We start from the raw sequence: 16,898 nt of genomic DNA on the forward strand, positions 1-16,898 counted from the left end.
CCGTGTGCGCCCCAGGAGGGCTATTTGGAGTCCTTCCACGGTGGCATAAGCCTAGGCTAGAAGGTCACTTTGCTGCGGAGGGTACAAGTGACCCGCTGTCTGAGAGCGCCCACTGCAAAGACTGATCACATTCCCATACTAAACTTAAGTCTCCCAGCCCAGCCTTCGCAGGGAACCGGGGCGGGTGATCAGCCAGCTTGACTCTCTGGCCACCATGGGATGGGGTGCAACAAACCCTCGCCCCAGCCGACCCGACTTCTTCGTCTTTTCTTCGTGCTTATCTCACAGCTTTCCCCTTCCTTGTCCCTCGCCGCGGTCCCTTGATCTTTCCATCTGCATAATGGGAACAAGGAGGTGCCCAACAGCCCAGCTTCCCTGCATCCCCGACTCCCAGCAGTGGGCCCAGCCTCAAGACAGCCTAGTCTCCCAGCAGCCCAGCCACCCTGCGTGGCTGGGAGCCTCTTAGGCAAGGCTTAGGTCCTCGGAGCTGGACCCCCGAGGGGTCCCAAGAAGATCAAAGGCCAGAGCGCCCAGTGGGGGAGGGTGCCCCAACACTTGGGGTGCGGAGGCGTGGCGGGCGGGAGGGGACGCGCGTCGGAGACCCCCGGCCACCCTCCCTCCAGGCCCGCCCCTCGCCGAGCGCCCCGCCCCGTCCCCGCCTGGCGTTCGCCTCTAAAGCTCCCCACGAGCGCCTCCCGCCGCCGCACTTTCACTCTCCGTCCGCCACCGCGTCCGCTCCGCGTCCTCCGGCCAGCTGCCGCCCGCGCGCCCTCCCGCCCACGCCATGGACGCCAAGGTCATGGCCGCGCTGGCCCTCGTGCTGGCCGCGCTGTGCCTCAGCAGCGACGGTGAGTGAGCTTCAGCGCCCGCCCGGGGCAGCTCTCGGGGCCCCGGGCTCGGGCGTCCTGGAGGTCCCTGGCTACGCGCCCGCGCCACCACGACCGCGCGCCACTTTCGCGCCGCCGGCCACCCGGAGACCAGAGCAGCTCACTGGCAGGGCGCACTCCCTCCGGGGGTGCCCTGCCCGCGATTCCTGCCTGCCTAGCGCCCGAGGTGGTGCGCCCTGCATGCAGCATCTGCGGGAGGACCCCGGGGCGGGCTGCGGAGGGTGTGCCCGCGGGATAACGGGACAAGTGTCCGCCGGGGATGAGCGCGCGTGGCAACGGGGTCCCGGGATCCCAGGCACTGATCAGCCTCCACTCGTGCCTTAGTGTTCCCGAGTTGCTTCCAGAGGCCCCGGAGCCCGGGATCGCGGATGGGGCGGTGCGGGAGGAAGAGAGCGCTTTTGCACAGCCGGTCAGGTCGCCCGAAGTTTGGGGACTGGGGTTGTGAGATCAGGAGCGGTGGCCCCGGGTGGCCCTTAGAGCTGGCGCGCCCTCGCGGGGTAGGGGGCGGGGGCCAGGCGTCGGGGAACCGAGCAGCGTAGCTCCTGGACTTGCGCCACCGGCCAGGGCTGCGCTTCTGCACGGCTCGGTGGTCTGCAGCGACGCGGACTTGGGCCCGTGACCGTCCACTGCTTCCTCGCCTCTGCTCCGGGTCACTGGAGAAAGGCCCTCAGGGGTCGTTGGAGCCACGCAGCCCCCCCGCCCCCAGTCCCAAAACACCTGCAGGTAGGCGCTTTTGTCACCCACCGGCAGAGGGGACCTCTACAAGGGGATGGAACAAGAGAATCTTCCAGGCCCTGGGCCACTGGGAACGGTGGTGTCCCCTTTCACCGGGAACGGGCTTTCTTTCTGTTTTCTTTTCTTCTCTTTTTGACGCCTAAGAGAAAACTCGCGGCGCTGTTATAGGACACCGCTGGTCAAAACAAAATAAGCCATCGCCTCTAAACACACAGTACAAAACCACACTCGGGCTGCTGCCCGTCCTTGGCCGAGAAATTTCCTGCAGTGGATCGAGGGACACTGCGCTCTTGGTACTGCCCCGTGGGCCGGTCACGGCCCGCGTGGCCCTGAGCACTAGGCTGGGTTCTGTCCCACGGTGTGCTAGGGGGACCCGGGTGTGGGTGAGACCTGGGCTCTCGTGAGCCTGGTAGAAGAGTCTGGGCTAACCTGTCCAGGGAAATGCGGTCTGAAAGCGTATGGGAGGGCAAGTTCGAATATTTCTGCTGCTGAAACTGTTTGGGAGGTGGCATCTTCCATTGACTCGTGTCTTGGGATCAGGGGTGCACTCTGGTTTGGTTTGGGAATTCATAATCGGGTTAGCTTAGCTGGTGAGGGTGGGAATGTCCTAGCGCACGTCTCTCAGAAAGTGTCACCTCGTGATGTGTGTGTGTGTGTGTGTGTGTGTGTGTGTGTGTGTGTGCAGATGCCAATGCAGGACCCCACGTCCTGGAGCCCTGGGCATACGCTTTCCTGCGAGGAAGCCTAGAGAAAGTGAGCTGCTTCACCCACAGACGTCTCCTGACCCTGCAAAGGGTTGGATTGCTCGCATCTCAGAGTTGCTGTCTGCAGTCAGGAGCCAATGTCCTGTTTCCCAGGCAGGACCCTTTCTGCTCGCATGCCACCAAAATGAATTTATTTTGTCCTTTATTTCCCCACTCAGTCCCCAAGGCTCAGTGTGGAGGTTTCTGCTAGGACTCATGCCCTTCCCTATTAGGTGACTTGGTTAAGCAGCTGGCTCCTGAGTATCCCAGGCTTCCCTGTTTGAATCTCGAGGGGAGCCTTTGTCCCATGTTCACTGGGAAGAGGGTTCCACCTCTGCACGAGAATGAGGTGCTTTCTGGCAACTGTTCCCTGAGCCAAGCTCTGCAGGTCCCAAGTCCAGGGCGACTTAGGAGCCAGTCAGGACTTTGGCTTGTACACAGAGTTACATCAAAAACGGAAAAGTTGGTGGTGATGCTGACCAAAGAGCAGCAGGAAAGAACATGAGGTTGGTTCTGGGTTCTCCGAATGAGAGTGTCCGGAGGTTTGATCCCTCTGGAAGCTTGTTGAAACATTCTGCTAGACTCGCCAAAAGTGAGGTCCTGGAGTTAACTGGAGTTAAGAAGGAATAGGAATTGCCCTGGTAGGAAGTGGCGTGGGGGCAGTGTCTTGAGCTAGGAACCTTCTCCGATTTTCGGAGCAACCTCCAGTGCTTGGTTGGAAGGGTGACTTGGAGGAGAAGCATCCGTCATGCCCACCAGGAGCATAAGCACTGGAACTGTGTTCGTCAGGATTGTTGCGGCTCTGGGGTTCTGCTTACTGCTCCCAAGAGGACCCAGAGGAATTCAGGGGTACCGGAGAAGCAGCACTGTGAGGAGGCACTTCGCCTCCTAGATTATCCAGGCTGCCACGTCGGTCCCAATCCCCACCTGGGTCTCTTTCCCAGTGGTCTGGTTACAGGCCACTGACTTCCCCTGTACAGAGGCTGCAATAGACCAAAGGTGTTTTACTGCAAGTTGATGCCAAGTGCTCTTAAGGTTTTCAAAAATTGCATGTAGCTTTTTTTTTTCTTTTTTCCTTTTCTTTCTGTTTTTGTGGAGTTGGGAGGTCTGTCCTTCCTCTGGTTTGGTGGGGTAAATACACTGCTGCTCCCAAGTCACATCATCACTCAACTACACAGAGCCTGTAGAAAAAAGATGAATCTCTCAAAAGCAGAGACTTGACCCACTTCCCCAGCTACTTCAGCACACCTGGAGGCCTCCTGGAACTCTGTCACAGGCAACCTAAAAAAAAAAAAAAAAAAAAGAAAGAAAGAAAGAAAGAAAGGAAGGAAGAAAGAAAGAAAGAAAGAGAAAAGTCCCTGGACTAAAATAGTCTCATCCACACACACATTTAATCCTTGATGAAATGATCCGCAAATTCAAATATTTGGTGTGCTAAATACAGCTAGAGTAAAATCTGCAGAGAAAATTGTTGTTTTTGTTTTTTAAATCAAAAACAAAAAACAAACCAAAAAAAAAAAAAAAAACCCTCACAAATCCCAGCCCTCCAGGGCCTGCAATTCGAGACTTAAAGGGCTGAGTCTTAGAGGGTTTCCAAAAGAGCCCTTTGCTAATTTACACTAATGAGTGTCAATTATGGCATTTTGCAAATTGGCGAATTGGCAAACAAAGATGGTAATAGGATCCAGGAGGTGAGGCATCCCTGTACCAGCTACATTTGACTCCACTCTTATGGGAGACTTAGGCAAAAGGTGAGCCCTTGCTCTGGCCTCTGGGTACTCCAGGTAGGAACTCAGCCTGGATTCTTTTGTGATTTCTAGGGTTTAGGCTTGAATGAGAGGGGGGAAATTGCAGGTGGGGGAGGGCAGCGTTCCCCAGAGCTGCTGGCCTGTGCCAGATGGGAAGGGAAGGGAGGATAAAGCCACCTCCTCTTTCCCTGGGAAGTCTTTAAAGAGAAACTGGGAACCTCAGTGTCTTTGATTGAAAGGAGTATCTCCTGTAGTTCCTACTTTTATCTTGAGATGCTTGAGCAGGTAGCTTCTCCTTTAATCTCCCCTCTCCCCTAGGGTGCAGCTCTCCCAGGTACTTGCCCCTCAATGTGAAAAGCTGAGCCTGATCCCTCAGTGGTGCCCTGGAGAGCTAATGGTCTCTGCAGGAATGCACCCGGAGCCTGTAATTCATTTTGGCTTTTTCCAGGTAGGGTCCCCTCTAGCCCAGGCTGATCTGGAATTCACTGTGTAGTCTCAAAGTGGCCTCGAACTCAAGACGATCCTCCTACCTGCGCCTCCCAAGTGCTGGGATTGAAGGTGTGCGCCACCACGCCTGTATTTCCTACCACTGCCCCTGACCCTTCACCTCCCACTAGGACACCATCACAGGCCTGGGACCACAGTGCCCAGCAGGGTAACAGATGACCTTGTTCTCTCTCGTTGCCCCCTCTAGGGAAGCCGGTCAGCCTGAGGTACAGATGCCCGTGCCGCTTCTTTGAAAGCCACATTGCCAGAGCCAACGTGAAGCATCTGAAAATTCTCAACACTCCTAACTGCGCCCTTCAGATCGTGTAAGTCTTCCACCCAAACTCCTAAGATACTTAACTGATGGGACTGGTGTACAGAATCTCAACTCGGCACAAGTAGTAGCGACTATTAGGAAGAAAAAGACTCTGCCTGTGTCATTAGACATGAATTTCAAAATCTAATATTGTTTCTAGAACCCTGCTGGGCTCAGGGTGCTGCTCGTCCTTCCTTCCCAGGCTGCTTCTTTCTGCACAACTGGCTGCCTCTGCTGGACTGAAGGAGCCCTGGGCTTGGCCAAGGTTGGATGAAGCCCAGTAACTTGGCTAGCCCTTTACGAGTTAACAGTTATATCTGATCTGATCTGATCAACGAGTTTCAGGCCTGGCAAGCCTGTATTAATCCTTGCTCACATAACAGAAGATTGAAAGACCTACAATTGAAGCAATTTTTAACCATTTGGTGGAACATCAGAATTTTAGCTCACTTAGTTATATTTGTTTTGCTCAAATACATTTTTAAAAAAAAAGTTTTTTTTTTTTTGTTTTTGTTTTGTGTGACATTGATGACAGCTACCTACATTTGATTTTATTTATGTGGGAAAGAAGAAAATCACAAGTCATACATCCACAGAAACAAAGATCTTACAGGAGACTGGCAGAGACGGGCCAAACACTCTGGAGTCCATGATTTGACTTTTCTGTCCTTGTGTAGCCTGTGTCTACGCCCAGGATGGTGAGGGCTCAGAGTTACCTAGGAGAGGGCAATTCAGTTCTCACAAGTCCTAATGCTAAAAAATGGGGTGAGGACAATAACTGAAATAAAAGATACACCATCCCTAAAACTTTCCACCCAACACTAACCACTTTAAGTTTTTTTTTTCCTCCACCATTCTTCCTTTTCTAGCTTTTCCTGCTGCAAATATTAGTTATGCAGAATATGTCTCAGGGCTCTAGAGGATGAATATATTTTGACTACTTTGCTTACAATAAAATAATTCATCTGGTGAGAAGGATATTTTAAAGACAGTGGATTTAGCTAACATGAACCTGCATTGCATCTATTATTCTGGGTTGACAATCCTCGGGTCTGGGCCAGAGGAAGGACAGACCTCCCAACTCCCACCAAAAAAAGAAAGAAAGAAAAAATAAATTAATAAATGGTTGTGTCCAGGTTTTTCCTCCTTGCTCCAAGTCATATCTCTTCTGAAGAAGGCCCTAGGCTGTCTGTGGGCCATTAGGCAAGGGCTAGGTGTCCCTGCATGTCTTTCAGTGGCTAGGCAAGCATGTTCTTAGGGTGTTTGAGGTTTCTTGGCAACCAGAACTTTATGGAGAGGCAACTAAAGGAAAAGCTTAACTCTTCATCTAGAGTTTGCATACAGTGGAGCCTTAGGGAATAAGACCATGTGGGGCTGGCGAGGTGGCTTAGTGGTTGAAGGCACTTGCTTGCAAAGTCTGCCAGCCCAGGTCCGATTCCCCAGTACCCATACCCATGTGAAATGTACAAAGGGCACACGCATCTGCAGTTCAGTTCATGTACAACAGCAGGAGGTGCTGGTGTGTTTATACTCTGGTTCTGGCTGTAGCGCTCTCCCTCCCTCTCTCTCTCTCTCTCTCTCTCTCTCTCTCCCTTACACACACACACACACACACGCACACACACACACACACATTCTCTTTTCACAAATCAATAAATTGAATGAGACCATGAAACACTCTGTGGACCTGTAAAATTGCCCTGGAAACTATTTTCTGGCAAATCATCTGCACTGCCCCTCCCTGATCTGTTCTGTCCCCTTCTCTTTCACTGTCTCTCTCCTCACTGATCGACCATTGTGTTTTTCCTCCACCATCACAAATCTATTCTATGTGCTATGAAGATGGCCCATCAAAATAAACCTCTGCTCCTGGTGCTTGTCAAGCTCTTCAGATGTTGCTTTGACCTTCCTCATGAAGTCCGACTCCTTGGCTTCTTCTGTTTGGCTCCGTGAGCATCCTGTCCCCACTGTTCCTCCACATCTCTAGGTTCTTTGACCCCTTCTTTGTATTTGCCCCCCCCCCAACACACACACATCCCTTGATTTATTCAGTTGCCAAGCTCCTGCCTGTCCTTCAGGGGGCAGAAGCTCAAATGTTCCCTCTGTGACTTCTCCCTGGTGTGACCTGGGAAGAGCTTTGAGCACTTACCTGTCTCCATGAGGGTGGACCTGCCACGGTGCCCTTGCTGTGTTTCTGCAGCGTGCCTGAGCATCCATGTTCCGATATGAGGCTGCCCGAGAGGGCTCCTGCATCCTTCAGGGAGGGTCTTCAGCTGGCTGTGGAGGATGAATGCCTGCCGGCTGTGGCTGTACAGTGTCCCCCTTCTGTTCCGACAGGGCAAGGCTGAAGAACAACAACAGACAAGTGTGCATTGACCCGAAGCTAAAGTGGATTCAGGAGTACCTGGAGAAAGCCTTAAACAAGTAAGCGCCACAGGCCAAAGGACTTTCCAGTAGACCCCTGAGGAAGGCTGCCATCCGGGACAGATGAACAGGGCAGGGTTGGGGGGGGGAGGGCCGGAACCCTGGCCGAGCGGGCCTGTGGGGTCGTGCTGACCGGGGTCTGTGCGGAGAGTAGCCAGCACATAGACACTGCACCTATCACATACGGTACGACATTGCAGCTGTACGCATCTATGCCCTCACCTACGCACAGTGGAGCTTTTATAACTAGGTTGCTTTTTTTTTTTTTTTCTAAAAAATTGTATTATCCTAACCAATTAGTTTCATCATCCCATCACCACCAGCACCATCATCATCATCATCAGAGCCTCATCCTCAGTCTTGGTTTTTAAATCGGTGATTACTTTGAGATCTGTATTCAGTTTGTTTGGGAGATCCTTCCCTCGTGCCCAGAGGGCCTCTGGGCACAGGTGGGTGGTAGCTCTGCAGGGAGCTCAGAAACGTATCCTTCCTCCAGAGTCTAGAGGGAGAGGGCAGGGCAGGTACTGTAGGGAGTGCCCCTCTAAGGATGCCTCCCTCTGGGTGCCACACAGAGCATGGCTGGGCAGTGCCCATTGCCTTCACGTCCTCTTTCAAGTTCAGTGACTGGCCTGGGTGGAGCAGCTCCCTGTAAAAGCTATCCCTGGGTGGTGTGCTCAGAGACCCTCTCCTGGCCATTCCTGCTCCTGCAGACCTCCAGAAGCATGCCGCATCCCATTCTGTTTCTCACTGCTGTGGTCTGAGCAGTGCCACGCAGCAGGGGGAGACTGATTGGGGCTCCCTGCCTGCCTCTCTCTCTCTCTCTCTCTCTCTCTTTCCTCTCTCCTCCTTTCCCCTCACCCGGGCCCTCTGTGAGATCTCTTTTTAGCTTCTTTCAGAATGAGGGGCCAACCTCTCCTGGACAATAAGAGATCGTGCTCCCTCTTCCCAGCCCCCTCCCCCATAAAACGCAAGGCTTTGCAGAGTTTTCGTAAATGTAATAGTCAATCTGAGGTCTTTCTTTGAGACATTTGTTCTTTCTGACTGCCTCTGAAACCTGCGCATACTGTGTCGGCATGCAAACTCGGAGGTTTCAGATATCAGGAGTCGAACAATAAATAAACCAGCATCTTGCTCTCAAGCAGTCCCCCCTCCCCCATCCTGAAGCCACAGCAAGGCTGTCAGGTTCCAATCAGAAATGGGAGCAAGATGAAACCTCCTCCGTGCAAACACGTGATCCACAGATGGCCCGGGTGGTACTTGTAACTCTTTGTAAGGCATTTCTTTTTTACATATATTTTTGTGCACTTTTTTAAATGTTTCTTTAGAAAACAAATGTATTTCAGAATATATTTGTAGTCAAACAATTCATATATTTGAAGTGGAGCCATGATAATGTCAGTAGATACATTTATCTATGATCGTAAACTACTGACATTTTGTAAAAAAAAAATATATATATATATATATATGATATATAAATGTGATTTCAGCTTTTCAATGTAAGCCACAGTGTATTTTTTCACTTGTACCAAAATTGTATCAACTGTGACATTATATGCACCAGCAATAAAATGCTAATTGTTTTCATGATATTCACCTCCTACTGTATGTGGGAATTTATTTACCCCAATTAAAACTCATTAGTAGTTAGATGGAGCACACAGATGTTTCTGAAGACTCTGAAAGCAAGCTAGCCTGCTGGCTTGACAGGTCACTTTGCAGAGTCCACTGGAGAGAGACAGTACGCTTGCTTTTCTCCTGAGCGGGCGATGCCTACAGCTCAAGAGTTTTGCTTTTCTCCCTCCGAGTGAAGTAAAACACTAGTTTTCTGACAAATAATATTTGACTCACTAATTACTCCTCCCCTTCCTCCTCCTCAGTTCTCCTAACAACCTCATGTAATCCCCAGAGACTCAACTCCAGTAATATGAAGCTTTCCCATTTTCCCATGTAAAAATCCTGTGACTCCAGGCCGCAGTTAATATCAGGCTTTTGTGGGAACAGGTGGCCTTATCCCATAAATCATTAAATACCATTCAGCTTGAATCATTTTAATGTGACCGTCACAAGCCAGTTGCTCTAATAAACTACTGCTAACGATCTCTCTACCTAGCTTTCTAGAATAATCTCAGGTCATCCCCAGGGGTGCTGCGCAGCATCCAGAAGAGAGAGGTGGGGTCGGTCAGACTGCCTTTTCCTCTCCTGAGGGCCACCTGAACCTGGGACCTCCTACCTCCAAAGGGTTGCTTTGATTTGAAATGCAGACTCTCATAGAGCAGGCAGAGGGTTCATCCCTGTACTGCAAAGGAAGGCAGGCCCTGGGCACCCTTCCATACCCTCTGAAATGTGGATTCCTGCTCACAATGGCACTCTTGCTGGCGTAGCAGGAACCAGGTTCAGTTTGTTGAAACCATAGTGACTGTAAGCAGTTCCCAGGTCATTTAACTAAGGAAGTCTCTCTGACTTTGCTTGGGTGGGTGTGGGCTAGGGTTCAAATTTATTTTATGAAGTTGCCCAGGGGCCTCCAGGCCTCAGACTAAAGACAATACCTGTTACTCGTGGGCTTGTGCTAAATATTATGCAAACTAAGATGAACTCCTGTGTATTGCAATATGATTAATGGTTCTACTAATTTTATCTAAGGGGGCGCAGAGAAGAAAAAGTGGGGAAAAAAGAAAAGATAGGAAAAAAGAAGCGACAGAAGAAGAGAAAGGCTGCCCAGAAAAGGAAAAACTAAGTTCTCTTCCTCCTCCAGATGGACCGCAGTGCCCTCTTCTCTCGGCGCTTTGTAAATTCGCTCTGCCCATCCTACAGGGCAGACCCTATACCCTGGGCAGGTGCTCAGACTTCATGGGGGCCAGCACTTTCCTGCCCTGGTGGCCGCACTGGCTCCTGTATTTATGTGCTTTTTAAGGCCCTTCTGCGTCTGCTAAGTTATGAAGCAAGTAGGTGCTCAGAGACTGGGGCGGGGCGCTGGGCATGCAGACAGAGCCTGCAATGCTCAGGTCCTACCTCTCCTGGCCCCAGACTCCAGGACTGGCCCTGAGCTGAGAGACCCTCTCCCGTCCCCGAGCATGGAACTCACACAGCTTGTACCCAAAGCATTCTTGTGGAGACCGGGGTACTACTCTGCCCAGCCAGGAAGGGGCATGTACCTTGTGTTTGGCCTTGCCCTCAGCCGCACGCTACCCCTTGCGGCCTTCTCAGGAAAGGGAATAACTGGCCTGCCTATTGTCCAGCCCTCCACCTCTCTGAAGCCTGGGAAGGATTTCAACCATCCTCCCTTGGCTGTGAGCAGCTTTAGCCCCCAGCGTGGGGAGATTTCTACAGACCTTGTGGGATGAGCAGAAGAGAGGGCCCCATTCGCAGAGAGCAGGCGTGAACTGCTTCTCAAAGAGCCTTCTCTTTGAACAACTCACTTTAGAGTCTTGAAACGGGTGCCCCACATGGAGGACAGATACGCTCTGGAACCTTGTTACAGGGTCTGCCTGCAAGGTTTCCAGGTCAGTATGCCAGCCATGCCACAGTACAGCTGCCTCAGTCCTCACTCCCAGGAAATCTACCTTCAGTGACTGATGGCTTATTCTAGACTATCCCTGGTCCTCTCCTCCAGCTATTTAAGCCCGAGTTGGTTTATTTGTTGTGGTGGTTGTGGTCTGAGTATTTTTTTTTTTAAATTGTTTTTGCCAATTTGGACTGAAAGGATGGGAGACCACATGAGAAAGTAAGGTCCCAATTTCAGTAGTGCTTTGTAAAAAGATGTCTTGTCCCCCTTTCCCTCCACCTCATGAACATACACATACACACGCAGGCACGCACACACGCCCTGTACCCCAGGCCTCTGGGCAAAATCTCATAAATTGATGCAGAAAGAAGAAATGCTTGGAGGATGGAGCAAATGGATTGAGGGGAAGTAAACCCACTGGGGGACACTGCTTTAAAGTCTCCTGGTCCTTGAGTGTTGTGTCCCTTTACTGTGTCTCTTATGATTCCAGCATTGAGCAAACACAGCCCGTGGTGTTCCTTGTTGGAGAAGTGTCTTGCTGAGAGCTTCAGGGAAGACCCTCTTGTCTACCTCTGTCTCTTTATCTGAGCACTTCTGCCAGCCGGGATCCTCTCCTCAGCTCTGGGGACGTTAGCAGGCTGGAACTTCAAGTGGGCAGGGATGTTGCCTCCCCCTTTCCCTCCACCCTTCTTCAGGTATCTTAATCTGCTGTCTGGACTGCCCGGGGCTATTGTCATCCTTCCTGTGGAAGCCAGATGGAAGTTGGGTCTATATAGCCTTAGCTGGGGTCTCTTTACTGTCATAAAAGAACCCCTGAAAGCCCAACCAGCAGCTCTGCCTAGGAGAGGGTGGCTGGTCCTGAGGTGGCTGATCACTTTGTGCAGTGCCCAGGGGACCTTGCTTCCCATCATACCCCTACTTCCCACTGCTAGGGGGAGCTGGCTTACCGGGGCTAAGAGAACTGACCACTCCTTAAGTAATACCACGGGTCTTTATGTCTCTGTGGGGCCTCTCTATACCTTATAAAATGCTTATGAAGTGCTGCTATTTGACAATCAAACCTGCAGAGGATGGTCGGTCGCCATGGAAGAAAAAAAAAAAAATCTAAAGAAGGTAACCTGATCCAGTGGTAGATTAAAACTCCTCTAAGAAGGCAGGAAGGGTAAGGGACAGTCTTTGGTGTTGCCCAACACCAGTGCGTTCTGTGAGGGCCCGAAGCCCATGGGGCCACCTCCCGAGATTGTCAAAGATCACAGGGAGTGGTGTGGCACCAACCTAGGCATTCCAAAGAAGAATAATGAGTGGCTGATGGAAGCTTGAGAAGTGCCTCTTGCCGGGGAGTTCGGAGGCCTGGGCATGCTCAGGGATGGCAAGGACCTGCCATCACTTGGGATGGTTGTGTGGCCCCCGCCACATCCCGCCACTCGTGGGGTAGGACGGCCACAGCCCCCCTCCCCAGCGTCTTCAAGGGTAAGGCTGCGAGCCTCGCTGCGTGTTCCTTGCGCCCCGCCTCTGTGTCTGACACACCCTGTGCTTGCGATGTCTACCCGGTCAGTCCACTTGTCTTTTCTGCCTCGCGTGACCATCTGATCCTTCTGCTTCAACCCCACCTGTGTCCCCTCACCCGCCCACTCTCTTAGGACTCACAAAGAAGACATTTTCTGCAAACTGGAAGTAAAGGAGTAGGGTGCCTGTGGCTCCTGCCTGCCGGCCAGCTAGCCACCTGCTGGGGTGGGACCCCGTGTCCCAGACACGTGCTGGGAATCTGCCTTAATGGTGTCTCCTCTGTTCTTGTCAACAGGAGGCTCAAGATGTGAAAGGTGGGTCAGACGCCTGAGGAAACCTTACAGAAGGAGCCCAGGTCTGAAGTCAGTGTTAGGGAAGGGCCTGCAGCCATGTCTCTGCTCCCGGGCAGGGCTAAAGGCATTTTCCAAAGGGCCTTTGTTTTGCACAATTTGCTGTATTTTCACTATTCGATTATGTAGCAAAATACATGGTGTTTATTTTTCACTTAGTAGCATTATCCAGTGTCATTGGCAACAGGAACTAGCTAAGGCCATTATGTTATTTCCTTTGTAATAGAGTCTTTTTCAGAGCCCCTCCTCTGCCGAGGGGCTCCTCTAACTTGTATCTCTGAGCTGATGAAACAGGAGGCTTTTTGAATGGGAACCAGGTCGCCTCCCCTGGAGGCTTCCCAGTGAGGCAGAAGTATGAGGCCAGGGCAGAGTAACACCCACGCTCACCCCACGCTCTTCTTCGCATCCCATCATTCTCACCATTGTCTCTCATCCATCATCATGTGTCTCCAAGACTGTCCCCCGTGACCCTGAGAAAGGACTCTCAAGATGAAAGTTTTCACTCAAACCGGGCAGCAAGGAGGAAAGGGAAGCAACTGGTGGTCCCTGGAATCACTGTGCACATCTATGTCTTGTTTGGAATATTGTCTGTTGTCCAACCGTGTGTTCTTGTTCAAAGCCCATGCGTGTCCTCATCTGTGACCAATGTCTTGATGTGTATTGTCTCCAACTCCTATGCAAAGGCTGGGTGTGAGGGGCCCCTGGCGTCCTCGGACCACTCCCCGCGAGGCTGTGAGAATGAGAGCTGCTCTGATGAACCCACTGATCACAGAGCCTCGGTGACTCAGCAGGCAAAGCCCAAAGGAATGTGGTTTGAAGCGGCAGAGCCGACCTCAGTCTCGTGATTTTGAGGACTTGTGTACTCGAGAACTGCTTGGCCCTCGATCTTTCCGTCATTGTTGATATCTTAAAACTAGTTTCATTTTCCTGTCACCAAACTCAGCGTTTGGGAGGGGCAAGAACAAGAATTCTCAATTCTTTCTAATTGTTATGCTTTATACCCAATCCATAAAATAACCAATCTTGAACAGAAGATTCCTTCCCCAGTTAAAGCCACTTCCTCTTTCTCACCACTGGGCAGTGCCATCCATCCTCTCTCACCTTACTGCGGAGCTGTGACCTATTTGCTGCCACGTGTGCCTTATTGAGTCCAGCTGCACGTTCCTCTCAGAGGGGAGGCTACCCCTATCTCACAAGTCTCCCTTTCCCCAGGACAGGCTGGGACAGGGGCATTCCTACCACTGTTCCATACATAGGGTCTGAAGGTGTTTCCCAGGCTGCATTTGAAGTTAATCTTGCTAACATTTTTCTTCTTTGACCAAGGCTCTGCTAAGATTCTTCAAATGAAGAAAGGATAGAATGAAAAGTAAAGAGACCCATCAGTTGGCTAGATTCTTCCTGTAACATGGGAAAATAAATTATTAAAAAAAAAAACCCTTCAATGGTAGGTGTTTTGAGATTTAATCATCTATAGCATTATCAGCGCTATGGGTAGAGTGTGTTTGTAAGTATTCCTTTAATCGACTCCTCATAATAAAAATAAAATAAAAAGGCAAATCTATTCAAGATTTTCCCCTAAATAAAAATTACATTTCTCAAGTCAGTCAAGTTAGACTGAAAAACTAGGCTGTGGGGGAGGAGGGTCTTTATAAATTACAGATACAGATCTTTTATAAGGATGCAGGATGAATTTCTAAACCCTCTTGAAATTAACTCCAATCACTTTAGCATTCCTGAAATATATAATAACTGATTGAATTTCTAGTTGAAAAGCTTTTTTTTGTTGTTGTTGTTTCTAGTGAACCTAAGATACTCAAAAATCTTCATGGAAAATTTAGTTTTCTTTCCCTGAGATCTATGAAGCTGGACCTTTCAATCTTGCTGGGAGGAAACAATCAACAGTTGTAAATCTTAAGTGCAATTAAGATCCATTTCTATTTCTCCTCCATAGGGGATAGAGACCCAGAAGGGTAGGAACTACTGGGAGAATTATTTGTGTAACAATTCCTCTGCTAACAGTGAGCTTCTAACTGGAGACTGCCTGTCTAAAGCAAATATGCATTTAAATAGTCCATTTGCAAAGGAAAAGTCTCTTCCCCACCTTGATCTCCGCTTTGCTTTCAAAATACAAGTCAAGTGCCATCAAGTGAACTATTATTGACTGGCCCAGCTGTCCCTGCTGGCCCTGGTTCTGCCTGCACCCAACATTCCTTTGGGCTCTGGTAACCTAATGTGTGGCTGTCCCCTCTATTGCCAGTCTTTGCATCGGGATGGGGCTGGGGGCACGCAGCCTTGCTTTGTGTTGGAACCCCAAATCTGTGCCTTGTGTTGTTTACACTGTTCTGTGGTCGGCGCCCGCCAGGCACTGAGACTCCAGCAAGGAGAGCCCAGGGCTGACCTACCTGTTCCCCCAGAGGAACGATTCAACTTTGATCCTTGGGTCTGAATAGCAAAAGCTTTCAGTCTCCCCCCAGGGGTGGCCAGACATCTTGGGACTTTTGCTTTAGGTTCCTTTCCCATGGTGTGATTTTTCTCACCAAGGGGCTCCCTTACTGGAAGTTACCCCTTTCCAACTGGATAAGAACTTGGGGTGTCCTGTTCTCTTCCCTCACAGCTCCCTGATTCCCTGATTTTAAGGGAATTCCTAGAAATTTCTAAATCCGCCCTGTCCCCCACCCCAGTAAACCACTGACATTGCCAAGTTAACAAAACCGCCTTGCTGGCTTCTCAGTCTCTGAGCAGCGATGGGTTCAGTGTTACGTGTGATGAATACTGTATTTTGCATTGTTTAGATTGAGTCTCCCAGATAATGTGAAAAATGGTCCAGGAGAAGGCAGCTTTCTGTATGCAGTGTGTGCTTCTTTTTTATTTTTTTCCTTTTTTTTTTTTTAAATACGAGACAATTCTTTGAGAAACAACCATTTCTACTTTGAAGTCCTACCAATGAAAAAGATGTATCTGCACTTCACAGTTTTCTAATAAAGATCTGTATTCAAGTGTAACCTCCAAGAGTTCGAAGCGTCGCCACATGGGTGTTTCACACTTGTTTTGTTCTCTCCCTCACACCCCACTCTGAGGGGCTGCGTAATCCTAGCCACTGGGGTTAAGCAGAGTCATAACTGCTACTGCCGGGCAAGGCTCTAGGGAAATACACTCCCTTTTCTCCAGGTGACCTGCAACGGCTCCCTAGAGGCCAGCCCTATGACACAAGTCCCCTATGACACAAGAAGTAGCTCGGTACACGGTCCCAAGAGTGCCCAACAGCTGTGGGAGTGAGATGACCAGCCTGCATTCACAGGTCTTGGTAGAAGGCAAACCGAGGGGTGTCCCTGTCCTTTTCACACAGCTAAGGATCACGATATTGTACATGTCTCTATAGAAATGCTGGCCAGCCCTCTCTCTACGGACTGTCTCTGGGTTTCCATCTTCCCACTACTACATGCTACTGACCGCAGAAGGGATTGGACTAGCAGCGTGTATGGGAAGCTAGGAAAAGCCAACCAGGTGGTAACAGTAGATGCCCCCCTTCGGCTTCTTTGTTGTGGGTTCCTTACCCACACAGCCCCTGCCTTTGCAAAGCCCAGTGACTAGGTTGAGCCCAGCCACAGAGGAAGGCATAGAAAGGCATGTGCCCCTGCCTACATTTCCCACCCTGGGCTCCACATAAGTCAGCCATCCAACTACAGTGCAAACTTCTGCTAGTGATAACCCAGATAAACCATCTCTAGGGTTTGTGTGCCAGGCAGAGAGTGAGCCAGGAGCCTTGGCAGCTACGGGCTGATGCTGGCTCGGATGCTAGAGACCTGACCTCTGTGCCAAGCTTCCCAAGAGATCTTCTCAGAGCCAACCCCCTCACTTCAGGTGGCATGTCAAGGAAAGTTCTAGCCAGGGCTTACCACTCAAGGTTGATCAAAATACCCAGAGGCACCAAATGCTTCCCCAGGAAATAGGTGACCACAGTCCATTTTGAGTCAGCATCATTTTCCCTCCCTGAAAGCACCAACCTGCTAGAACCAACTTGATTGGCTCAGAATCACATGTGGAGACAGCTGAGCTTCCGTGGACTGACAGAGCTCCAGCCATGCCAGGACATGGCATCCTGGAGTTCGCTCCCAAGCCGTGTGCTCAAATAGGCCCACCTGAAAGCCATGAGTCCCTAGATGAAATTTCACTCCTGAGGCATCACACTGGGATGTAA

General features: G+C 50.6%; 1 protein-coding gene across 2 annotated transcripts; it reads left to right on the top strand.

Annotated features, from left to right (window-relative positions):
* The first annotated feature begins 736 nt into the window (after positions 1-736).
* Positions 737-15,702, top strand: Cxcl12 (C-X-C motif chemokine ligand 12). Of its 2 annotated transcripts, none has more exons than XM_045137334.1 (4): positions 737-848; positions 4,808-4,925; positions 7,253-7,339; positions 12,646-15,702. In XM_045137334.1, exons 1-4 carry the CDS (start codon positions 785-787, stop codon positions 12,659-12,661), a joined length of 285 nt encoding a protein of 94 aa, XP_044993269.1. In that variant the 5' UTR covers positions 737-784; the 3' UTR covers positions 12,662-15,702. The 2 variants fall into 2 exon arrangements, with proteins under 2 accessions (XP_044993269.1, XP_004658116.1); XM_004658059.2 differs by lacking the exon at positions 12,646-15,702 and adding an exon at positions 9,983-12,637.
* Positions 15,703-16,898: the final 1,196 nt, after the last annotated feature.

This window comes from Jaculus jaculus, chromosome 18 (genome assembly GCF_020740685.1).
Source record: "Jaculus jaculus isolate mJacJac1 chromosome 18, mJacJac1.mat.Y.cur, whole genome shotgun sequence".
Lineage (NCBI taxonomy): Eukaryota > Metazoa > Chordata > Mammalia > Rodentia > Dipodidae > Jaculus > Jaculus jaculus.

What these genes read in the sequence shown, in the direction of transcription:
- Cxcl12 (XM_004658059.2), top strand. Translation starts at nt 785, where the DNA reads ATGGACGCCAAGGTCATGGCCGCGCTGGCCCTCGTGCTGGCCGCGCTG. An exon ending in GCTGTGCCTCAGCAGCGACG is followed by an intron (nt 849 to 4,807) that starts GTGAGTGAGCTT and finishes TGCCCCCTCTAG; the next exon opens with GGAAGCCGGTCAGCCTGAGG. An exon ending in AACTGCGCCCTTCAGATCGT is followed by an intron (nt 4,926 to 7,252) that starts GTAAGTCTTCCA and finishes CTGTTCCGACAG; the next exon opens with GGCAAGGCTGAAGAACAACA.